General features: G+C 44.7%; 1 protein-coding gene across 1 annotated transcript in view; it reads left to right on the forward strand.

The window, feature by feature from the left end:
- Positions 1–25,652, forward strand: part of tmem161a (transmembrane protein 161A) — a 45,894-nt gene that overhangs the window by 7,106 nt on the left and 13,136 nt on the right. Inside the window, exons 4-9 of the mRNA XM_073068093.1 lie at positions 8,902–8,999; positions 10,248–10,404; positions 15,655–15,806; positions 16,577–16,643; positions 19,582–19,725; positions 21,131–21,244. Of these exons, the coding sequence (XP_072924194.1) occupies positions 8,902–8,999; positions 10,248–10,404; positions 15,655–15,806; positions 16,577–16,643; positions 19,582–19,725; positions 21,131–21,244 (732 nt within the window). The remainder of the gene's footprint in view (positions 1–8,901; positions 9,000–10,247; positions 10,405–15,654; positions 15,807–16,576; positions 16,644–19,581; positions 19,726–21,130; positions 21,245–25,652) is intronic.

The raw sequence follows: 25,652 nt of genomic DNA on the forward strand, positions 1-25,652 counted from the left end.
ACCTGTGTTACCACTCTTCCAAGTGTAGCCCTGGGTGTCCGTGTTCAACGGTATTGCCCAGTGCCCCACCATTTGCTCTGTATGTCCTGGTTTCACCCCTCAGTAGCTATCACATTACACTTCTCTGAATGAAATTCTTTCGCCCACTTCCCCAGGTGATCTAGATTAGACAGCCTTCTTCACTGTCCACTACACTGCTAATTTTGGTGTTTTCTGACATAGGTGTATTTTGTGAGTGAGGCCTTCAAAGTGAAATTTTGAGAGTATAAACCTTGTATGTGCCTGTCAGAATAAAAGGTAAGGATAACCATAATACATAGGAGCAGACCCTCGGACCTACCTGGAGAATACCTGAGGAGGAAGATAAAGCTGTGCAAGCGCGGGCTTTAAGAAGCGACCCACTTTCAGGAGCGGGCAGCGGAGTGCGCAGGAGCAGAGTGCTGGGCTTTGGCTCAGCGGGCTTCGGCGCAAGAGGACTTCGACAAGAAGCATGCTTTTCATTTATTCTGACTAATCTGGGATCAGGTAATGGGGGAGACAGTTAGAGCAGTGGTGTGCTCCGGATGCAGTATGTGGGAGGTCAGGGTCAACACAGTTGCAGATGTCAGTGCTGCAGATGAACAGGGGAAACTATGGAGCCATGAGGGAGGAGCTGGCCAAAGTTGACTGGACGGATAGCCTAGCAGAAAAGACAGTGGAACAGCAATGGCAGGTATTCTTGGGAATAATGCACAAGGTGCAAAATCAGTTCATCCCCCAGAGAAGGAAGGATTCAAAGGGGGGAACGGGGCCACTGTGGTTGACAGAGATTGCATAGCATTAAAAAAAAGGAAGTATGACAGAGCTAAAGTGAGTGGGAGGACAGATGATTGGGAAATTTTTAAGGAACAACAGAACTTAACTAAAAAGGCAATACGGGGAGAAAAAATGAGGTACGAACGCAAGCTAACCAGGAATATAAAGGAGGATAGTAAAAGCTTTTTTAGGTATGTGAAGAGAAAGAAGATAGTTAAGAACAATGTTGGGCCCTTGAAGAATGAATTGGGTGAAATTGTTATGGGAAACAGAGAAATGGCAGAAGAATTTAATAAGTACTTTAGATCTGTCTTCACTAGGGAAGACACAAACAATCTCCCAGATGTATGGATGGGCCAAGGACATAGGGTAACAGAGGAAATGAAACAGATTGACATTAGGAAGGAAACGGTGATGAGTAGACTGATGGGACTGAAGGCCGACAAATCCCCAGGTCCAGATGGTCTGCATCCTAGGGTACTAAAGGAGGTGGCCCTGGAAATTGCGGATGCATTGGTAATCATTTTCCAATGTTCCTTAGATTCAGGATCAGTTCCTGAGGATTGGAGAATGGCTAATGTTATCCCACTTTTTAAGAAAGGAGGGAGGGAAAAAACAGAACTATCGACCTGTCAGCCTGACATCGGTGGTGGGAAAGATGCTAGAGTCCATTATTAAGGATGAAATAGTGGCATATCTAGATAGCAGTGATAGGATTGGGCCGAGCCAGCATGAATTTACCAAGGGTAAATCATGCTTGACTAATCTGTTGGAGTTTTTCGAGGATGTAACCAGGAAGTTAGACGGGAGATCCAGTGGATGTAGTGTACCTCAATTTTCAGAAGGCATTTGATAAGGTCCCACATAGAAGATTGGTGGGTAAAATCAAAGCTCAGGGCATCGGGGGGAAGGCATTGACATGGATAGAAAACTGGTTGGCAGATAGAAAGCAAAGGGTAGCGGTGAATGGGTGTTTCTCGGAATGGCAGGTGGTGACTAGTGGGGTGCCACAGGGCTCGGTATTGGGACCACAGCTGTTTACCATTTACGTTAACGATTTGGATGAAGGCATAGAAAATAACATCAGCAAATTTGCTGATGATACTAAGCTGGGTGGCAGTGTGACATGTGATGAGGATGTTAGGAGAATTCAGGGTGACTTGGATAGGCTGGGTGAGTGGGCAGATACTTGGCAGATTACGTTTAATGTGAATAAGTGTGAGGTTATCCACTTTGGGAGTAAGAACAGGAAGGCAGATTATTATCTGAACGGTGTAGAGTTGGGTAAGGGAGAAATACAAAGAGATCTCAGGGTCCTTGTTCATCAGTCACTGAAGGTGAATGAGCAAGTGCAGCAGGCAGTGAAGATGGCTAATGGAATGTTGGCCTTTATTACAAAGGGAATTGAGTACAAGAGCAAGGAAATCCTCTTGCATTTGTACAGAGCCCTGGTGAGACCACACCTGGAGTATTGTGTACAGTTTTGGTCTCCAGGGTTAAGGAAGGACATCCTGGCTGTAGAGGAAGTGCAGCGTAGATTCACGAGGTTAATTCCTGGGATGTCTGGACTGTCTTACGCAGAGAGGTTAGAGAGACTGGGCTTGTACACACTGGAATTAAGGAGATTGAGAGGGGATCTGATTGAAACATATAAGATTATTAAGAGATTGGACAAGATAGAGGCAGGAAATATGTTCCAGATGCTGGGAGAGTCCAGTACCAGAGGGCATGGTTTGAGAATAAGGGGTAGGTCATTTAGGACAGAGTTAAGGAAAAACTTCTTCTCCCAGAGAGTTGTGGGGGTCTGGAATGCACTGCCTCGGAAGGTAGTGAAGGCCAATTCTCTGGATGCTTTCAAGAAGGAGCTAGATAGGTATCTTATGGATAGGGGAATCAAGGGATATGGGGACAAGGCAGGAACTGGGTATTGATAGTAATTGATCAGCCATGATCTCAAAATGGCGGTGCAGGCTTGAAGGGCCGAATGGTCTACTTCTGCACCTATTGTCTATTGAATTAGGCCATTTGGCCCATCATTTCTGCTCCACCATTCAATCATGGCTGGTTCTTTTTCCCCGCCCCCACCCTCAGCCCCACTCCCCACCCTTCTCTCCGTAGTCTTTGATGCCGTGGCCAATCAAGAACTTATCGATCTCTATCTTAAATACACCCAACCTGTATTGGTCTCCACAGCTGCCACTGGTAACAAATTCACCACCCTCTAGAATTTCTCTGCATCTCTATTTTAAATGGACACCCCTCAATCCTCAGGCTCTGCCGTCTTGTCCTAGACTCCCCCACCATAGGAAACATCCTTTCCACATCGACTCTGTCTAGGCCTTTCAACGTTCGAAAGGTTTCAATGAGATCCTCCCTCATCCTTCTGAATTACAGCGAGTACAGATCCAGAGGTATCAAACATTAATCATATGATAACCCTTTCATTCCTGGAATCATCCTTGTGAACCTCCTCTGGACCCTCTCCAATGCCAACACATCTTTTAGATGAGGAGCTCAAAACTGTTCACAATACTGAAAGTGAGTAGTCCTCACCAGTGCCTTATAAAGCCTCAGCATCACATCCCTGCTCTTAAATTCTAGACCTCTTGAAATGAATGCTAACATTGCATTTGCCTTCCTCACCACTGACTCTATTTGCAAGTTCCGCACAAGGATTCCCAAGTCCCTTTGCATCTCAGATATTTGGATTTTCTCCTTGTTGTACAGAATAGTCTGTAAATTTAATTCTCCCATAAAGTGCATGACCATGCATTTTCCAACATTGTATTTCATTTGCCACTTCCTTGCACATCCTTCTAATCTGTCTAAGTCCTGCAGCCTTCCTGTTTCCTCAACACGACCTACCCCTCCTCCAATCTTCATATCATCTGCAAACTTGGCACAAAGCTATCTCTTCAGTCTTCTAAATCATTGATATTAAACATAAAAAGTGGTCCCTACACCAACCCCTGCAGAATACCACTAGTCATTGGCAGCCAACCAGAAAAGGATCCTTTTATTCTCACTCACTGCCTCCTACCAGTCAGCTAATGCTCTAACCATGCCAGTAACTTTCCTGTAATACTGTGGGCATTTAACCTGGTAAACAGTCACACGTGTGGCACCTTTTTGAAAGGCTTCTGAAAATCCAAATATACATCCACTACACCCCCTTTATCTATCCTACTTGTAATTTCCTCAAAGAATTCCAGCAGGTTCGTTAGGCAAAATTGGATTAGAGATTGGCTTTGTGGGAGAAGCCAGAGTATGGTGGTAGCGGTTGTCTCTGTCTGGAGGCCTGTGTCCTGTGGAGTGCCACAGGGATCAGTGCGGGGTGCATAATTATTTGTCATCTAAATCAACGATCTGGCTGATAATGTGGTTAACTGGATCAGTAAATTTGGGAAGGACACCAAGACCGGAGGTGTAGTGGGCAATGAGGAAGACTAAGATAGCTTGCAGCGGGATCTAGACCAGCTGAAAAACTGGGCTGAAAGATGGCTGATGTAATTTAATGCAGACAAGAGTAGGTGTTGCACTTCGTTAGGATCAACCAGGGTAGGTCTTTCACAGTGAACGGTCGGACGCTGCGGAGTGTGGTAGAACGAAGAGATCTGGCAATACAGGTCCATAATTCATTGAGAGTGGTGTCAGAGCTTGATAGGGTCGTAAAGAAAGCTTTTGACACATTAGTCTTCATAAATCAAAGTATTGTGTACAGGAGTTGGGATGTTATGTTGAAGTTCCATAAGACATTAGTGAGGCCAAATTTGGAGTTTTTTTGTGCAGTTTTGGTCACCTTACAGGATAGACGTAAATAAGGTTGAAGGAGTACAGAGAAAATTTAGAAGGTTGTTGCTGGGTCTGGAGAACCTGAGTTATGTGGAAAGTTTGAAAAGGTTAGGACTTTATTCCTAGGAACATAGAAGATTCAGAGGAGATTTGATAGAGGTACTGTATACAAAATTGAGGTTATATAGCCACACTTTGCCACTGAGGTTGGGTGAGACTACAACTAGAGGTTATGGGTTAAGGGCAAAAGGTGAGAAGTTTAGGGGGAACATGAGGGAAAACTTTCTTCATGGGAGTGTGGAATGAGTTGCCAGTGCAGTTTCAGCATTTAAGAGACATAGAAGGTCGGGATATGGAGGGCAGTGGTCCAAGTACAGATCGATGGTAGTAGCAGTTTAAATGGTCTAGCAGAGACTAGATTGTCTGAAGAGCTTTTGTCTGTGCTGTACTTTTTTATTATTAAGACTATCTGCACACCTTCGAATCCCACTACCTACAATTTCTTCCAAATTGATGACAAATGGCAGGGGATCCAGCACACCTCTGCTGACAGACCAACAATCTGGACAACAACCCTTCCAGCAAGCCCATTTTCATTTCCAGTGGATAGCTCACCCTGAAACCCATGTGATCTAGTGTTCTGGACCTGCCTACCATATGGGACGCTGTCAAAAGCCTTGCTAAACATCAAGTAGACTATGTCTCTTGCCCTGTCCTCGTCAATCCTTTTGGTTCCCTCCAACAAAATCAGTCAAATAATGCTGATGCTTTATAAGGCATTAGTTATACTGCACTTAGAGTATTGTGAGCAGTTTTAGGCCCCCTATCTAACAAAGAATGTGCTGGCATTGGAGAGGGTTCAAAGCAGCCTCACCCTTCTAATAGGATGAATGGCATGTTTGGTAGCAGTGGCCTCTCTGGGTCTAGCAAATGGTGCAAATGTCTTGAACGTTTGTCTTGTGATTTCAATGCTTTATTAAACATAGGTAATACAAATACTGCAAATCCAGTTCATTGGTAAGGCCAATGGTGGCAGAGCTGAGTGGCCTCAGTTGTGCTGGAATCCGTGCTGGGTTGGGGGCTGGCCCCTGCTGGCCTGCTCTTCCGTCGGTGCTGATCTCCAGTGTTTGCTCCCTGGAAGACCAACTGGATTGTTTCTGTCTGCGACTGACTCAGCGTGAGACGAGCTGGATTGTCTTCGTTTGCGGCTGACAGTGTGAGACGCTGGATTGTCTTTGTCTGTGACCGACTCAACATGAGACGAGCTGGATTGTCTTCGTCTACGACTGACAGTGTGAGTCGCTGGATTGTCTTTGTGACTGAGCGCGAGACAAGCTGGATTGTCTTCATCTGCGACTGACTCAACATGAGACGAGCTGGATTGTCTTCATCTACGACTGACAGTGTGAATCGCTGGATTGTCTTTGTGACTGAGCGCGAGACAAGCTGGATTGTCTTCATCTGCAACTGACTCAACATGAGACAAGCTGGATTGTCTTTGTTTGTGACTGACTCAACGTGGGACGAGCTGGATTTACTTTGCTGCAACTGACTCCGCACATGAAGAGGAACTGGTTGTTCTTGTGGAAACATGGCTCCCTGAAAGTATCCTATGAGTCATCAATCTTCAGGCCACTCAGGGATTTGTGCTCATGTTATTTTGTGACTGTACACTGCCTATAAAGTGATCTAAATTAATTACAAATATAAAACATAAAATAATTGATCGTGCAAATATTCACTCGTCCCTATCCTTGATATGACATACCAAAGCATCACTAGTGCAGCCAGTTGGTTTTAGAAGTCACAATTATTAGTTAAATGGAGATCACCTGTGTGCCGTCAAGGTGTTTCAATTGATTGTAGTAAAATTACAGCTGTGGCTGGAAGGTCCAACTGCTGGTGAGTCAGTATCCTGGCAAAAACTACACCATGAAGCCAAAAAAGAACACTCCAGCAACTCTGCAAAATGATTAATGAAAAACACAAGTCAGGAGATGGATTCAAGAAAATTTCCAAGTCACTGAATATCTTTTGGCGTACAGTTAAGTCAATCATCAAGAAATGGAAAGAATATGGCACAGTTGTAAATCTGCCAGAAGCAGACCAGCCTCAAACACTGAGTGACTGTGCGAGAAGGGGACGGGTGAGGGAGGCCACCAGGGACCTATGGCAACTCTGGAGGAGTTACAAGCTTCAGTGGCTGAGATGGGAGAGATTGTGAATACAACAACTGTTGTCCAGGTGCTTCACCAGTCACAGCTTTATGGGAGAGTGGCAAAGAGAAAACCACTGTTGAAAAAAAAGATGAAATGACGGCTATAATTTCCTAGAAGGCATGTGGGAGACTCTGAAGTCAGCTGGAAGAAGGTTTTATGGTCTAATGAACCAAAATTTGAGCTTTTTGGCCATCAGACTAAACGCTATGTTTGGCATAAGCCAAACACTGCACATCATCAAAAACACACCATCCCAACCGTGAAGCATGGTGGTGGCTGCATCATGCTGTGGGGATGCTTCACTGCAGCAGGTCCTGGAAGGCTTGTGAAGGTAGAGGGTAAAATGAATGCAGCCAAATACAGGGAAATCCTGGAGGAAAACCTGATGCAGTCTGTAAGAGAACTGCAACTTGAGAGGTTTGTTTTCCAGCAAGACCGTGACCCCAAGCATAAAACCAAAAGCTACACAGGAATGGCTTAAAAAACAACAAAGTTAATATCCTAGAGTGGCCAAGTCAGAGTCCAGACCTCAATCCAAATAAGAATTTGTGGCTGGATTTGAAAAGGGCTGTTCACTCATGATCCCCATGCAATCTGCCAGAGTTTGAGTAGTTTTGTAAAGAAGAATGGGGAAAAGTTGCAGAGTCCAGATGTGCAAAGCTGATAGAGACCTATCCACACAGGCTCAAGGCTGCAATTGTTGCCAAAGGTTCATCTACAAATACTGTGAATGTTTATGCAATCGATTATTTTGACTCATATTTGTAATTAATTTCAATCACTTTGTAGAGATGTGTTTTCACTTCGACATGAAAGTCTTTTTCTGTTGATCAGTGTCAAAAAAGCCAAATTAAATCCACTGTGATTCAGTTTTGTAAAACAAAACTTCAAAACTTCCAGGGAGGAGTGAATACTTTTTATAGGCACTGTATGTGCTGTTGTAACTGTATGAGCTCTGTTCAGTGTGTGACTGTATGTACTGTACACCTTGCCCCCAGAAGAACAATGTTTCATTTGTCTGTATTCTTGTGTATGATTGAATGACAATTGAACTTGAGGCTCACGAGATTCATCCCAGGAATGAAAGGGTTAACATATGATCAGCATTTGATTGCTTAGGGCCTGTGGACACTGGAGTTTAGCATAACGGTGGGATCTCATTGAAACCTACTGAACATTGAAAGGTCTAGATAGAGTGGACATTTCTGATAGAGGGGGAGGTTAGGACCAGAGGGCACAGCCTCGGAATAGAAGGGTGTCCATTTAGAACAGAGATGAGGAGGAATTCGTTAGCAAGAGGATGGTGAATTTCTGGAATTCAATGCCACAGACGGCTGTAGAGGCCAGGTCATTGGGTCTATCTAAAGCTGAGTTTGATAGTCTTTTTGACTAGTCAGGGCTTCAGAAGGTTACAAGGGAAATGGGGTTGAGAGGGATAATAAATAAGTCATGATGGAATGGCAGAGCAAATTCGATAGGCTGAATGGCCTAATTTGTTCCTATGTCTTGTGGTCTAGATTTGTGAGACACAACCTCCATTCACAAAGCCAACTGACTGTCCGTGATTGGTCTTTGCCTGTCCAGATAGATAGATTACACTCTTGAAGTAAATATGTCTCACTACAATGAGATGGATCGTTGGACATAGCATTCCTGGAGTGACTTTGTACAATGTTGGGGTCCTTATCTAATAATGAGATGCTTGCTGGAGAGGGAATGCAGCAGAGAGCCACTAATCTGATTCCCGAGGTGATAGGTCTGATGCTTAAGGTGAGCTACACTAGACTAGGCTTCTACAACCTGGAATTAAGACAAATGAGATTGAAACATACCAATTCTAAGGTCTGACGTGGTGAGTTTGGTGAAGGTGCTTCCTGGGGTGAGGAGTGAATTAAGGGTTCAGAGTCTTAAAGGTTTGCTGAAACTAGTAATTTCTTTGTTGTGAAGGTTCTGAAGCTTTAGAATTCTCTAGCCCACAGTGATGTTATGAACATAGATGCTGATATGTACAAAAACAAGCTGGCTGGTAAGTGGGCGGTCACTCAGTGTGCAGCCAGCTTCTTGGGCTTCTTCTGAATTTTCCACTTATTGACAGGAGGCAGAATGGCGTCACTGAGAACAAACCTGAGATGGTGCCCAAAGATATCAAGCTGTCATTGGAAGCAACACCCATCAAGCCTCTGGACGCTCTGGGTAAGGAGTGCGTGTTGCTTCGGTGGCTGTCGGTTGCAGTATCTGTGCCCACCCTGGGTTCAGAGAGTTTAGTCACACCCCATCTAAGCTCCCGGACCAGTTCAGAAATGCATCCATTTTCTCCATCCCCTTTATTATATCCAACTCACTTTCTTCGTGCACATGCTGAAATTCTGGCTGCCTGGCCTTTCTTCGTTCCCCTCACCCCAATGTTGGAGGAAGTCCCTTTTTGCTGTTGTAATGTGAGTAAAGTCACCAGAGAGAGACTAAAGCTAGTGGATTTAGAAGTGTTTTATTCAACAAAAATGAGCAGCAGGCATCAGATTGATCCCCTTTTGGAGGATGAGACCTGTTCAATCCAATATTACATGACATTTTATTTGCTAAAGATCAAAGGACAATTCTATATTTACAATGCTTCCTTTGAATTACATATAATTTTCACATCTCCTTTGCACCCACACCACACACCCAAAATGAATGTTAACCAGCATTGTTTGGTTTTTCAATTAAATGCTGCTCACAGTGCTAGGAACCTATTATCCAGGGCTGCATTTTAAATTTAATCTACAATCCACTTTCAGGTCTGAAGATCGGTTGCTGAAGTTAATCTTTTGCTATATACCACAAGTCTAGGATATGCTCCTACAGTCCCTCCTCTTGGCCCTCCCGGACAAAATTAAATTTGTTCCAGGAAAAGCCAAACCTTAAGGAGGGTCTAATCAAATAGCGCAGCAAAAATGCCCTGCTTCAGGACCCATCCCCCAATTACTCTATCTGCATGTACATCTACACTACCATCCCTACTGGCTGCCTACAAGACAAGCAGAGATTGTTCTAGAAATTTGACCAACAATCTTTAAAACACAGTCTAGAATATGCCCTAACACAGCTACCTCTCTGCTCTCAAGTTCTGAGGCTGACTGCTCAAGCCTCCGCACTTCTCTCTTGCTCCCTGATGCTACGGCCTCCGGCTCTGCCCACTCCTTGGTAACCAGTGCTGATCGTTTTGGACAGTCTCCCTTGTGATGTTTGCAGCAGGATCCATGAGCATGTTGAAGGTTGTGTAATGATTTGGGGTAAAACAGGGAAGTGGGAGTAGTGCGAGAAATCAGGAGTTAACAGCACTGCCCAAGTGGAGGTCTATAATGTCTAGTGTCAGTGTGGCCAGTACTGGCCAATCCAATGAAATTTCTGTGTGCTTTGGTAAATGGCCGCCTTCTCTACTTCTGTGTCATCTCTACCTAGTGTTGCGCTACTTCCTGGACTACCAGTGGCTGGTGGACTTCGTCATGTATGCAACCCTGGTCTACATGTTCACAGAGGCGTACTACAGTCTGCTCAACGTTCAGGGCGAGATCAACGTGGGCGTGCTATGGTGCCTGCTTACATTGGTCTTCGGAATGTATCCTTGCAACAGTGGGAGCCCCCCTCATCTCCTCATTTGTGCACATAGAACCTCAAGCATTTAACTACAGGCTGATGTTTTAGAGCTCTGCCGGTGAGAGATGCGATTGCATGGGTGAGGAGTTAATCTGAGGCTGATGTTTAGAGTAGGAAGAGGTGTTGATCTGAGGCCTCATTCCTCTCAGTCAATGTCTGAAGAGCAGGTTTACTTGGATTTGATTTAGTAGTATTATAATTGTTGCAGTGAAAAGCTTGTCTTGCATACTGTTCATACAGATCAAATCATTACACAGTGCATTGAGGAGGAACAAAGGAAAACAATAACAGAATATAGGGGATAGGTTTGATTGAACTAGGGGTTTTCTCTTTGGAGTGAAGGAAGATGTCAGGTGACTTTATCGAGGTATACAAAATGATGAGGATTGAGTGGCTAGCCAAAGATATTTTCCAGGCAGAAATGCTAATACTGTAATTTTAAGGTAATTGGAGGAAAGTATAGGGGTATGTCAGATGTAGATTTTTTTTGTGGAATGTCCTGCCAGAGATGTGGTAGAGGCAGAATCTTTATGGTCATTTCAGCACTTGAATAGGCACATGGATGAAGAAACAATGGAGGGCTATGTAGGAGGGAAGAATTAGATTGATCTCGGAGTAGGTTTACAAAGCACAACATAATCAGAATCAGGTTTATTATCATGGAATGTGACGTGAAATTTGTTAATTTAGCAGCAACAGTTCAATGCAATACATAATCTACCAGAGGAAAATAAAGAAAGTAATAATAATAAATAAGTAAATCAATTATGTATAGTGAATAGATTTTTTTTTAATGTGCAAAAACAGAAATACTGTATTTTTTTAAAATGTGAGGTAGTGTGCAAAGATTCAATGTCCATTTAGGAATTGTAAGGCAGAGGGGAGGAAGCTGTTCCTGGATTGCAGAGTGTGTGCCTTCGGGCTTCTGTATCCCCTGCCTGATGGTAACAGTGAGAAAAGGGCATGCCCTGGGTGCTGGAGGTCCTTAATAATGGATGCTGCCTTTCTGAGACACCACTACCTTAAGGTGTCCTGGGTACCTCGTAGACTGGTACCCAAGATGGAGCTGACTAGATTTGTAACCTTCTGCAGTTTCTTTCGGGCCTGTGCAGTAGCCCCTCCCCCCACCCACCCCATACCAGACAGTGATGCAGCCTGTCAGAATGTTCTCCACGGTACAACTACAGAAGTTTTTGAGTGTATTTGTTGACATGCCAAATCTCTTCAAACTCCAAATATTTTTCTAAGCTCCATGTACTTATCCAAAAGTCTCTTAAAGGACCCTATTGTTTTCGTCTCCACCACCGCTGCCAGCAGCCTATTCCACACACTCACCACTCTCTGCGTTTTTTAAAAAAAACAACTTATCCCTGACATCTCCTCTGTACCTACTCCCAAGCACCCCTCGGTACCTTCCTGAAAAGAGAGCATGACCTGGGTGGTGGAGATCCTTGATGATGGATGGTTCTTTTCTGCGATAGCGCTGTACTAGGAGATCCTTCAATCATCTTATAACAGCAGGATATAAGCTGTCCTTGGGCCCAGTGATACAAATTGCATTTGCAGTGGGATCTTGCTGTGTGCTGGATGTGCGGAGTTGCCTGTGATTTGCTCTTCCTTGGCTGCCTTGTGAGTTGATGGAGAGAAAAGTGCACGAGGTGATGATCTTTTCATTGCCACAGTGTTAGGCTGGACTTGTTTCTGTTAATGATGAAAGGTGGAAGAAATCCCGTCACTGTAGCTCTGGCGTCCGTAGAGTATGTTGCTTTTTGCTTTAAGTGGTGAGAGAGAGAGAGAGCACAGCTGCTGCAAACACTCCTGAAGCCTGGTGCAATGTGTTCATCTACTATTGAAACACCAACTCTGTGAAGTGCTGTGAATGTAGTTAATGATGGTGTCCCCTGCAGAAAGGTGCTTGTGTAATGAACTGAACTATTTACCATCCTGCAACCCTCCCTTATCCAGGGTTCATGGATAAACAAACTTGATCCCTCTCAGTAATTATAAATAACAGACGACAAGGGCATCCTATGGGCCAGGCCCCTGCTCTGACCCACTGTCTGGCCCCTGCAGTGCTGTCCTGGACCAGGGTCTGCCTGTAGCCCTGACCTGTCCTGTGTCACCAGCTGACATCTGTGTGATTGGGCAAGTATAAGGAGGCAGTGTGCTTTTGATCGGACAGCACAGGAGCCGACCCTTCTGCCCATAATGTTCGTGCTGACCATAATGCTGTCTGCTTGCAAGTTGTTGATACCCCACCCTTCCCTGTCTGTTCCTTTGCCAGTGGAAGTGTATTGCAAATGTAACACACACAGTGCTGGAGGAACTCAGCAGGTCAGGGAGCAGCTACGGAGAGGAATAAACAATCAACATCTCAGGCCAAGACCCTTCATCAGGACACATACTAATCCATCTCCTCCACTGGCAGCATGTTCCAAGCACCCACCATTCTGTGTAAAGAAGAAACTTACCTTTCAGATTTCCTCTAAACTTTCCCCTCTCACCTTAAACTTATGCCCTGTTGTGTTCAATATTCTGTTTATCAAATAAGATTCTAACTAATCCACCTGTCTATGCCTTTCATAATTTTACAAACCTCAACCAGGTCTTGCCTCAGCCATGATGCTCCAGGGAAAACAACCTAAGTTCTCCAACTGCTCATGTACTTCACTCTGTGATCCAGGCAGCATCCTGGTGAACCTCTTCTGCATCCTCTCCAAAACTCAGATTCTCTGATCCAGGCAACACCCTGGTTAGACTTTCCTGCGCCCTCTCCCAAGTTTCCACATCCTTCCGTAGTGTGTTCTAGGTGTTCTCATTGGTAAATGTGGTAGTTGTCTGTCATATACAATGATCACAAGTGTTTTTAAAGTGGAAATGCCATTGCACTGGGAGAGTTCCACTCTCTCAGCCTAGAAGTCCAGTTCCTGTAGTATGAGTAGTCATCACAAACTGGGGTCTTCCATGGTTGTAATGGATGACCATGATCTCTTCTGTGCCTCGTCACGCCCTTTGCCCTCCACGAAGCATCACAGAACCACCTTCCTGGCCGTTGGATCTCACTGTTGATCTCATCCACCCAGTTTGCTGGAGCTGACCTCGCATGCTAAGAAAGGCATGTCCCTATCTCACCAGAGTACGAGTCCTGCAGGCTACCCTCACCTGGTTTAGCCTACCTGTTGAAGCGGTTTACCTGTGTGTGGATGCTGTCGCATGCAAACAGCTACTTGGAGCCACAGGTGAGAGCTGAGTGTCTGGTAGGGCCCAGAGGTGAGCAAATTGCCCTGGCATAGGTAAGCCAAGCCCCTTCACCAGAGGTGCTACCCCTCCCTGAATACCCTTACACCCCTGTGGGCACATAAACGTGATGTAGCAGACTTTGTCAATGTAAATCAGCATCATGTTTTGTTTATTCTCCCCTTTCACTATGAAAGGATGACACCTCTTTGTCCCTTTGTTGGGAAAAGAGAGCTTGTGACATGTTGAATTGTCAGATGAACAACTAGTTTTTGTTGTACTGCAGATCATGGTCTTTATTGGGGGCTTTGCTTTTGCTTGCTTGGTGGGTGGACAGAGTTAATGCTTTTTTTTTGCTGAAGTAAGGGGGGGTTATTGTTTTACTGCCTTGTGCGTGAGGGGGGAGTATGGGGCTTTAGGGTTCTAGTGTTTTTACTGTCACTCATTCTTTGGGACACTTCTGTTTTTGTGGATGTCTGTGAAGAACAAGAATTTCAGGTTGTATATTAAATGGAACTATTGATAGTTGGTAGGAGGTGCAGAGGCCTGGGGGCACACACTCAGCGATTTGGGGGGGGCTTCTTCCCCACTGCCATCTGAATCCTGGATTGACACTACCTCACTTTTTTAAAATATACAATATTTCTGTTTTTGCACGTTTTTAAAATCTATTCAATATATGTAATTGACTTACTTGTTTATTTATTATTATTACTTTTTAAATTTTATTTATTACTTTTTTTTCTCTGCAAGATTATGTATTGCATTGAACTGCTGCTGCTAAGTTAACAAATTTCACGTCACATGCTGGTGATAATAAACCTGATTCTGAATCTCCACCTTATTAGTTCTAAATCTGCAATTTCTCTAACATCTCAAGCTCCATCTGATTTCTGCGTCCCTCCTGGAACATAGAAGAGTACAGCGCAGGAACAGGCTATCTGGCCCACAATGTTGTGCCAAACCAGCTAAAAAGCAAATCAAAACCACCCAAGCAGTAATTCCTTTTACCTACACTATCTCCATATCCCTTTCTCTCCATTCTCCTTACCTCCATCTGCCATTTCTCTGCCCATGTCTGCAACTGATGTATATTGTGCTGTATTCTTTGCCAGTCTTCTACATTATCCACAATTCCAAAAACCTTGGTATCATCCGCAAACTTACTAAGCCACCAATCTAGATTTTCATCCAGGTTATTTACATACATCTCAAACAGTAGAGATCCCAGCACAGATCCCTGCTGAACTCCACTAATTACAGACTTCTGGCTCAAATAAGTCCCTCTAACCACTATCTTCTGTCTTCTATGTGCAAGGTAGTTCTGAATCCAAGCAGCCAATTCATCGCGGATCCCATGTATCTTCTGGATTAGCCTCCCAAACGCCTTACTAAAATCCATGTAGACAACATCCACTGCCCTACCTTCATCAAACTCTTTCAACACCTTGTCAACTCAATCAAGTAGGTAAGGTACAACTTGTCAGACACAAACCCATGCATGCTCTCCTGAATTAGGCCATGGGTTTCCAAATGCTCATGTATCCTATCCTATCCTGTTTGTTTCTGATCTCTACCTCCAGAGGATGGGCATCCTCTGCCCAAACTGCTACCTCATACCTGTCCTATAAAATGCTCAGTAATACTCTCGACCAAGGATGCTTAGTTCTTCCTTTTGTGTCCTTTGCAAGGTTCAGTGATCAGTCGTTTCATGTAAATGAGTGACAGGACAGGCATGGGTTAGATTGGGTGCATCCTGTTTACAGGGTAAGATCCATGGCAGTGAAGTTTTGTCCTAGTCCATTCCCATTCCCCTTCCCAGAGTAGAGTATTTGCTTCCCTAACTGGACGATCACTGACAAAGAAATTCTGAGAAGTATAATTTTAAAGTCTGTCCCAATGCGCCACACATCTCTATTTCAGTTTGATTTTTTTTCCACAAAGTATTTTGCTCACCTTGACATGTCACATACAGTAAACTTCTCTTCTCTCTGATGGCTCACTACTTCAAGACTGAGGAAGGAGGGGAGCGCTCTGTCTGCCTGACCTTTGCTTTCCTCTTCGTCCTTATTGCCATGTTAGTACTGGTGGTGCGCGAGGATTATCTGGAGTTTGGTCTTGAGCCAGGTGAGTTTCTTGAGAATAGTGCTCATAATGCACTGCAGAGTGAGTGAGTGGCATGGTCGCATAGCAGATGACATAACACTGTACAGCACCAGTCATCCAAGTTCAATTCCTGCTGCTACAGTAAGGAGTTTGCACGTCTTCCTCGTGATGGCTTTGGTTTCCTCCCACTTTCTAAGAACATACAGATTAGGGTTATTGAGTTGTGGGCATGCTGTGTTAGTACCAGACACTTGCGGGCTGTCCCCAGCACATCCTCCTCGTTGGTTGTTGACGTAAATCAACACATTTCACTGAACTTTGCTGTTCGGCAGTGCTCAATGATGCTACCCCACCCTGTTCCCTTTAAGATACCCTGAATCCCCCACCAACCACTTACAGCAGGGGTCATTGACAACGGTGAGTTAACCTATCAGAGGTCAGGGTGGACATGGTGGCTGAAGAGACTGTACCTGTGCTGTGTGACGTTACATCTCCGGATCTTTGGGATGTAGGAGGGAAGTGGAGTATGAGGGAAAGAGCCATGCAATCACAAGAAGAATGTGCAAACTCCACACAGCAGCAGTCAGAGTCAACTCTGGGTCATGGGGCTGTGAGGCAGTCACAATGGCACTGGGCTGCTCTGTCCCTGAGATGCCAGTTTGACCGATGTGGCTCAGTCACTCAGAAGACAAGTGACTGTAAAAACAGGCTAGTGGTTGTATCTCCAGATGCTGACCGCCTCACCGTGTTGCTGGACGCTGACCGCCTCTTTGTCTTTGATCCCCACACAGGCTTTTCTAACCTGTACGAAAACCTGCAGATGTTTTTCAGGCAGCTGGGACTGGGTGACATCTGGCCGTAAGTCTCCCTCCTTTCTTGTTATAAAAAGCTTTGCCTTTACTGAACTCTTTCTTTGCCTTTTTCTTCCATCTCTGACTTAGTGGCTAATGTTCTTGCCTGTGTTAAGTGACTGTGGTAGGTGCCCAGCTCCAGAGGCAGGCACAGTGATCTGTGTGATGCGTCAAGGCAGTGATGATGGAATATAGTCCTGTTCAGTGTACTAGCTTTAATGTGTGACCTCAAACTCTGCCTTCCTCTGCTCCTTTTGGAAAATGGGTATGGGAGCTCTCTCCCCGCTGACCCAGCCAGTATTCACTTCTCAGCCAAAGTCTACAGAAGGCCAAATGATGTTGTAGGTTTACTTGTGGGATCTTCTGCACAATTTGGCTGTCAGGATAAAGCAGTTAGGTGGGTTATTTGCAGATATTTCCAGTGGGTGAGGCCACTAGATGCACAGTTTTGCTGGACCCTTCAGCAGGACTGGAAAGGAAGGAGGCAGAAGACAGCATGAAAGGGTGAGGGGAAGTGGGGGGGGGGGGTATGTGCTAGTCATGATGAATGAATCTAGGTCTTTCTTTCCAGCTCTGATGAAGGGTCTCAGCTCAGAACATGAATGGTTCATTCACCTCCATAAATGCTGCTGAACCTGCTGAGTTCCTCCAACATTTTGTACGTGTGTCATTCCAGATTTCCAGCATCTGTCGTCTCTCTTGTGGACATCTGTAATGGGCAGTTTTGGGCTTATTTCCACATGCTCGGTGTCCTAGTGAGTGGTCCCTCTAAGACGGGTTCACAGCCTGTGGTCCATGGAACTATAGGACACTACAGCACAGTACAGGCCCTTCAGCCCTCCATGTTGTGCCAACCCATATAATCCTTAAAAAAAAGTACTAAATCCACACTACCCCATAACCCTCCATTTTTCTTTCATCCATGTGCCTGTCCAAGAGGCTCTTAAATACCCCTAATGTTTTAGCCTCCACCACCATCCCTGGCAAGTCATTCCAGGCACTCACAACCCTCTGTGTAAAAATATAAATAAAAAATAAAAAAAAAACTTGCCCCTGATGTCTCCCCTAAACTTCCCTCCCTTAATTTTGTACATATGCCCTCTGGTGTTTGCTATTGGTGCCCTGGGAAACAGGTACTGACTATCCACCCCATCTATGCCTCTCATAATCTTGTAGACCTCTATCAAATCCCCTCTCATTCTTCTACGCTCCAAAGAGAAAAGTCCCAGCTCTGCTAACCTTGCTTCATATGACTTGTTCTCCAAACCAGGCGACATCCTGGTAAATCTCCTCTGCACCCTCTCCATAGCTTCCACATCCTTCCTATAATGAGGTGACCAGAATTGAACACAATACTCTAAGTGTGGTCTCACCAGAGATTTGTAGAGTTGCAACATGACCTCTCTGCTCTTGAACTCAATCCCCCTGTTAATGAAGCCTAGCATCCCATAGGCCTTCTTAACTACCCTATCAACCTGTGCTGCGACCTTGAGGAATGAATGGATTTGAACCCCAAGGTCCCTTTGTTCATCCACACTCTTAAGTAACTGACTATTAATCCTGTACTCAGTCTTCTGGTTTGTCCTTCCAAAATGCATCACCTCACACTTGTCGGGATTGAACTCCATCTGCCATTTTTCTATCCAACTCTGCAGCCTGTTTATATCCTCTTGTAATCTTCGACCACCTACAGCTCCATCCACAACTCCTCCAATCTTCGTGTCATCCGCAAACTTACTCACCCATCCTTCCGCCTCTACATCCAGGTCATTTATAAAAATCACAAATAGCAGGGGTCCCAGGACAGATCCCTGCGGCACTCCACTAGTCACCGACCTCCAGGCAGAATACTTTCCTTCCACTACTACCCTCTGCTTTCTTCCTGTAAGCCAATTTTTTATCCAAACAGCCAAGGTTCCACTTACCCCATGCCTCATGACTTTCTGGATGAGTCTCTCATGAGGGACCTTGTCAAATGTTTTGCTGAAGTCCATGTAGACCACATCCACTGCCCTACCCTCATCAATTTCTTTTGTTACCTCTTCAAAATACTCAATCAGCTCGTGAGGCACGATCTTCCCTTCACAAAGTCATGTTGACTATCCATGAGTAGACTGTACTTCTCCAAATGCTCGTAGATCCTATCCTTAAGAATCCTTTCCAGTAGTTTGCATACCACCGACGTAAGACTCACTGGTCTATAGTTCCCAGGTTTCTCCCTATTACCTTTTTTAAACAAGGGAACAACATTTGCCATTCTCCAGTCCTCTGGCACTTCCCCTGCAGCCAGAATATTCAATTCAAAGGAGCTAATGCTCCTGCAATCTCTTCTTTCAATTCCCACAACAACCTGGGGTGTATCATATCTGACCGTGGGGATTTATCAATCTTAATGTTTTTAAGAAGATCCAGCACTACTTCTTCCTTAATCTCCACATTGTCCAGCACACAGGCTCGCTCTGCTTCGACCTCATCCTGATCAAGATCCTTTTCACTTGTGAATACTGAAGCAAAGTATTCATTTAGGACCTCCCCAACCTCCTCCACCTCCAGGCACATGTTGCCCTCTTTATCCTTTAGTGGTCCCACCTTCGTTCTCGTCATCCTCCTATTCTTCACATATGCATAGAACGCCTTGGGGTTCTCCTTAATCCTACATGCCAAGGCCTTCTCATGCCCCCTTCGAGCTCTCCTAAGTCCTTTCTTTACCTCCTTCCTGGCTACCCTATATTTCTCATAAGCCCCTCCTACTTCCTGCTTCTTATATCTAACATATGCTTCCTTTTTCCTCTTGACGAGTTGCCTCACATAAGACTCTTTGTCTTATGAGTCCATAGTCCAAAGAGTCCATAGACTCTTTGGTTAATGGTAGGGGTCCATGGCATAAAATGGGTTGGGAGTCCCGGTCTAAGACGAGCACTGATGCCAGTTTCTTTCCATTGCAGATACTCAGTAGCCAGGTTGATCTTTAAGCTCTCACTGGTTGGAGTTTCCTCGTTCATTGGAGCATGTTTAACATTTCCAGGCCTACGGCTGGCACAGACTCACTTAGACGCTCTCAGGATGACTGCAGACAAGCCCCTAACACAGTGAGTAACAGACTGGTGGCGATGAGAGCAGTGCGTTCGTGAGACCATATGGTAGGGAGCAGCTGTTGGAGGACAGAGCAGAGATCGGCTCTCTGAGCCACCACAGTTGCTCCCTGCACTGCTTGGTGCTCGTTTCATTGCAGAGTTAACGGCAGGATTCTTAGCAGTGTGGAAGAACAGAGAGATCTTGGGGTTCACGTTCACAGATCCCTCAAAGTTGCAGTGCAAGTTTAAAGATGAAGATTTGGTTTTATTTGACACATGTACATCGGAACATACAGTGAAATGCATTGTTTGCATCAAATCAAACTGGCGAGGATTGTACTGAACAGTCTGCAGGTGTCACTGTGCTTCTGGCGCCAATGTTGGTTGTCCGCAACTCATTAACATTGGCTCTTGGATCTTTGGAATGTGAGAGGAGAGCAGAGCACCCAAAGGAAACCCATGTGGTCATGAGCATAATGTACAAACTCCTTATAGACAGGGACGGGAATTGAATCCCGATCTTACAGCTGGTGTTGTAAAGCATTGCGCTAACTGCTAAACACGGTATAGGATGATTAAGAAGGTATTTACTGTGTTGGCCGTCATTAGTCGGGATTGAGTTCAAGGGCCACGGGGTAATGTTGCAGCTCGATAAGACTATGGTTAGACCACACCTGGAATATTGTGTTCAGCTCTGGTCCCCTGTGGAAGGAGATGGAAGGTTTAGGGAGGGTGCAGCGGAGATTTACCAGGGTATTGCCTGGATTAGAAAGGACAGGTTGAGTGAGCTGGGGCTTTCCTCTTTGGAATGAAGGAGGATGAGAGGTGATTCATAGAGGTGTACAAGATAGTGAGTGGCATAGGTAGAGTGAACAGCCAAAGACTGTCCCAGGACAGAAATGATTAACGCGAGGAGGCATAATTTTAATGTGATTGGAGGAAAGTATGGGGGGGGGGGGAATGTGTTAGTTGTTAACACAGATTATGCATTTCACTGTTTGTTTTGATGTGCACGTAATAAATACATTTGAATCATGCTATAGAAGTGCGTGAAATACTCTACCAACAACAGTGGTGGAGGCGGATACCATAGGGTCTTTTAAGAGATTCTTAGATAGGTACATGGAGCTTGGTAAAATAGAGGGCTATGCGGTAGGGAAATTCTAGGTAGCTTCTAGGTTACGTGGTTGGCACTGTGTTGTAGGCCGAAGGGCCTGTAAAATGCTGTAGATTTTCTATGTTCTAAGTGGGGGATGTTTGAGCCAGATGGTTACCTTGCCCCAGGTCTCTCTTGCTCTGCTTTAGTTCCTCCAGCAGGTGCTGCTGCTGCCGCCTCCATGGTCTGGTGGGCCCACAGACGTATGAGCAGAATTATGCCCAAAACTGCTGACAATCTCGTGGTTTTGTGTCCCTTTCCCAGGGTACTGTTGTACGCAAACTTTCTGTCACCCATTCTCGTGTTGTTGCTCTGGGTGAAGCCAATCAGCAGAGACTTTGTCATCAGTACTCCATTCGGGAAGGAGAAGGTCCAACTGTGAGTACCTGACCTGTTTTGCACGTCACATTTATCACATCGTACACTGCCTAGGGAAGGTGAGGCTGAACTCTGTGCACAACTCCACGATGCCTGTTGGACAGGGTCTTGCTGGGTCATTTCGAAGGTAGCTGGTTGGTGTGAGTTTGAAGCTGTTTGACCATCATGGGTTGGGGACTCCATGGGTCTCTGATGACAAAGTTCAAAGTAAATCTATTATCTAAGTACATATATGTCACCATATACAACCCTGACATTCATTTTATTGTGGGCATTCACAGTAAATACAAAGGAGTTGCGAAGGGAGGATTTCCCCCTCCCCCCCCCCACTTTCAAATCTCTTACTATCTTTTCTTTAAGTTAGTCCTGACGAAGGGTCTCGGCCCAAAACGTCGACTGTACTTCTTCCTATAGATGCTGCCTGGCCTGCAATCAGGAAACTATCAGCTTCCATCTTAAATATGCCCATGGACTTTGCGTCCACTCAAAAAAGTCCCCCTTATCTCTGTTCTGAAAGGTTGCCCCTCACTTTGGAGGCTGTGCCCTCTAGTTCTGGATACCCCCACCATAGGAAACATCCTCTCCACATCCACCCTATCTAGTCCTTTCAACATTTGGTAGGTTCCAATGAGATCACCACACATTCTTCTGAATTCCAGTAAGTTCAGGCCCAAAGCTGCCAAATGCTCCCATATGTTAACCCTTTCATTCCCGGGATCATCTCCATAAATCTCTGAAATCTCTCCAATGACAACACATCCTTTCTGAGATATGGGACCCAAGACTGTTTACAATACTCCAAATGTGGCCTGACTAGTGTATTGTAAAGTCTCAGCATTATTTCCTTGTTTTTATATTCTATTCCCCTTGAAAGAAATGGCAGCATTGCATTTGCCTTCTTTACCACAGGCTCAACCTACAAATTAACCTTCAGGGAGTCTTACATCAGAACTCCTCAGTCTGGTGTTTAAACCTTCTCCCCATTTAGATAATAGTCTGAAATATTGTTCCTTCTAAATGCATTGTCTTACATTTCCCAACACTATTCCATCTGCCTCTTTTTTGCCCATTCTCCCAATTGCAATCACATTGCTTCCTCAGTACTACCTACCCCTCCACCTATCTTTGTATCATCCACAAGCTTTGCAACAAAGCCATCAATTTCATTATCCAAATCATTGACAAACAATATGAAAAGCAGCGGTCTCAATACGGACCCCCAGGAACACCGCTAGTCACTGGCAGCCAACCACAAAAGGCCCCTTTTATTCGCTCTCACTGCCTCCTGGCTGTCAGTCATTCCGCTATCCATGCCAGTATCTTTTGTGTAATGCCATAGGATTTTATCTTGTTAAGCAGCCTCGTGTGGCACCTTATCAAATGCCTTCTGAAAATCCAAGTAAATGATATCCACCGCCTCTCCTTAGTTTACCCTGCTTGTTACTTCCTCGAAAATCTTTAACAGATTTGTCAGTTAAGATTTCCCTTTATAGAAACCATTCTGACCTTGACTTATCAGTCTCCAAATACCCCAAAACCTCATCCTTAATAAAAGACTCCAAGAACTTCCCAACCATTGAGGTTAGGCTGTCTGGCCTAAATTTCCTTTCTTTTACCTTCCTCCCTTCTTGAAGAGTGGAGTGACATTTGCAATCTTCCAGTCATCTGGAAGTGTGCAGAATCAAGTGATTATTGAATCTGTTATCTCTTCAGCAATCTCTCTCAGGACTCTGGGATGTAGTCAATCCAGTCCAGGTATCTTACCCACCTTAAGACTTTTGAGTTTGCCTAGCACTTTTTCCTTTGTAATAGCAATGACGCTCACTCCTGCTAACTGACAGTCACAGACTTCTGGCACACTGCTGAAGTCTTCCACAGTGAAGACAGGTGCAAAGTACCCATTAAGTTCGTCTGCCATTTCTTTGTCCCCCCAATACTACCTCACCAGCATCATTTTCCAGTGGTCCAATATCAACTCTCACCTCCCTTTTACTCTTTTCTCTTTATATAACTGAAAAAACTTTTGGTATTATGTATATTATTGGCTATTCTGCCCTTACCATCTTTTCCCTTATAGCTATATTAGTTGCCTTTTATTGGATTTTAAAAGCTTCTCAATCATCCAACTACCCACTCACTATTGCTACCTTATATGCCCTTTCCTTGGCTTTTACACAGTCCTTAAGACCGTAAGGTATAGGAGCAGCAGTAGGCCATTCAGCCCGTTGAGTCTGCTGTGCCATTCAATCATGGGCTGATCCAATTCTTCCAGTCATCTCCACCCCTCTGCCTTCTCTCCATACCCTTTGATGCCTTGGCTAATCAAGAACCTATCTATCTCTGCCTTAAATGCACCCAATGACTTGGCGTCCACAGCCGCCTGTGGCAACAAATTCCACAGATTTACCACCCTCTGACTAAGATAATTTAGAATCGTAGACCTGCAGCATAATACAGGCCCTTCAACCCACAATGCTGTGCCAAACATTTCCTTGCCTTAGAAATTACCTAGGGTTACCCATAGCCCTCTATTTTACTAAGTTCCATGCACCTGTCCAGGAGTCTCTTAGAAGACATAGAACATAGAATTTACAGCACATTACAGGCCCTTTGGCCCACAATGTTGTGCTGACCATGTAACCTACTCTAGAGTCTGCCTTGAATTTCCCTAGCACATAGCCCTCTATTTTTCTAAGCTCCATGTACCTATCTAAGAGGCTCTTTAAAGACCCTATTGTATCTGCTTCCACCACTGCCATCGGCAGTGCTTTCCACGCACCCACCACTCTGTGTGGAAAAATTTGCCCCTGACATCCCCTTGGTACCTTTTTCCAAACACCTTAAAACTCTGCCCCCTCGTGTTAGCCATTTCAGCCCTGGGAAGATGCCTCTGGCTATCCACACGATCAATGCCTCTCATTGTCTTATACATCTCTATCTGGTCACCTGACATCCTGTACTGCTCCAAGAAGAAAAGGCCAAGCACACTCAACCTTTTCTCACGGATGATGAATGCCAACACACCATAGACTGCCTTAACAACACTGTCAACCTTTGCAGCAGCTTTGAGTGTCCTATTGACATGGACCCCAAGATTTCTCAGATCCTGCACACTGCCAAGAATCTTACCATTTATATTATATTCTGTCTTCAGATTGGACCTACCAAAATGAACTACCTCACACTTTATCTGGGTTGAAGTCAATCTGGCACTTCTCAGTCCAGTTCTGCATTCTATCAATGTCCCACTGAAACCCTCCAGACCATCCACAACATGCCCCAACCTTTGTGTCATCAGCAAACTTACTAACCCACCCTTCTGCTTCTTCGTTCAGGTCATTTATAAAAATCACAAAGAGGAGGGGTCCCAGAACAGATCCCTGTGGAACACCACTGGTCACCGACCTCCATGCAGAATATGAACCATCTATAACCATCCTTTGCCTTCTGTGGGCAAGCCATTTCTGGATCCACAAAGCAAGGTCTCCTTGGATCCCATGCTTCCTTACTTTCTGAAGGAGCCTTGTATGGAGAGCCTTATCAAATGCCTTACTGAAATCCATATACACTACATCCACTATTCTACCTTCATCAATGTGTTTTACATCCTCAAAAAATTCAATCAGGCTCGTAAGACACAACCTGCACTTGACAAAGCCATGCTGACTATCCCTAATCAGATTATGTCTCTCCAAATGCTCATAAATCCTGCCTTTCAGGATCTTCTCCAATAACTTACCCACCACTGAAGTCATACTCATTGGTCTATAATTTCCAGGGTTACCTCTACTCCTTTTCTTGAACAAGGGCACAACATTTGCAACTCTCCAATCCTCCAATACTTCTCCCATCCCTATTGATGACACAAAGATCATCGCAAGAGGCTCAGCAATCTCCTCCCTTGCTTCTCACAGTAGCCTGGGGTATATCTCATCCAGTCCCAGAGACTTCTCTAACTTAGTACCTTTCAAAAGCTCCAGCACATCCTCTTTCTTAATGTCTCTATGCTCAAGCATTTCAGTTGACTATAAGTCATCCCCACAATTCTGGTAAATGCTAAAGCAAAGTATTCGTCAAATATCTCCACTGCCTGCTCTGACTCCATGCACACGTTTCCGCTATCGCACCTGATTGGTCCTGGTCTCACACGGCTCATCCTCTTGCTCTTCACATTCTTGTAGAATGCTGTGGGGTTTTCCTTAATCCTGCTCACCAAGGCCTTCTCATGGCTCTCCTAATTCCATTCTTAAGCTCCTTCCTAGCAACCTTGTAATTTTCTAGAGCTTTAATAATATCTAGTTTCTTAAACCTTTCATGAGCCTTTCTTTTCTTCTTAACTAGATTTTCTACATACTTTGTACACCACAGTTCTTTAACTATACCATCCTCTCCGTCTCATTGAAACGTA

The sequence above is a fragment of the Hemitrygon akajei genome, chromosome 16 (assembly GCF_048418815.1).
Source record: "Hemitrygon akajei chromosome 16, sHemAka1.3, whole genome shotgun sequence".
Taxonomy (NCBI): Eukaryota; Metazoa; Chordata; class Chondrichthyes; order Myliobatiformes; family Dasyatidae; genus Hemitrygon; species Hemitrygon akajei.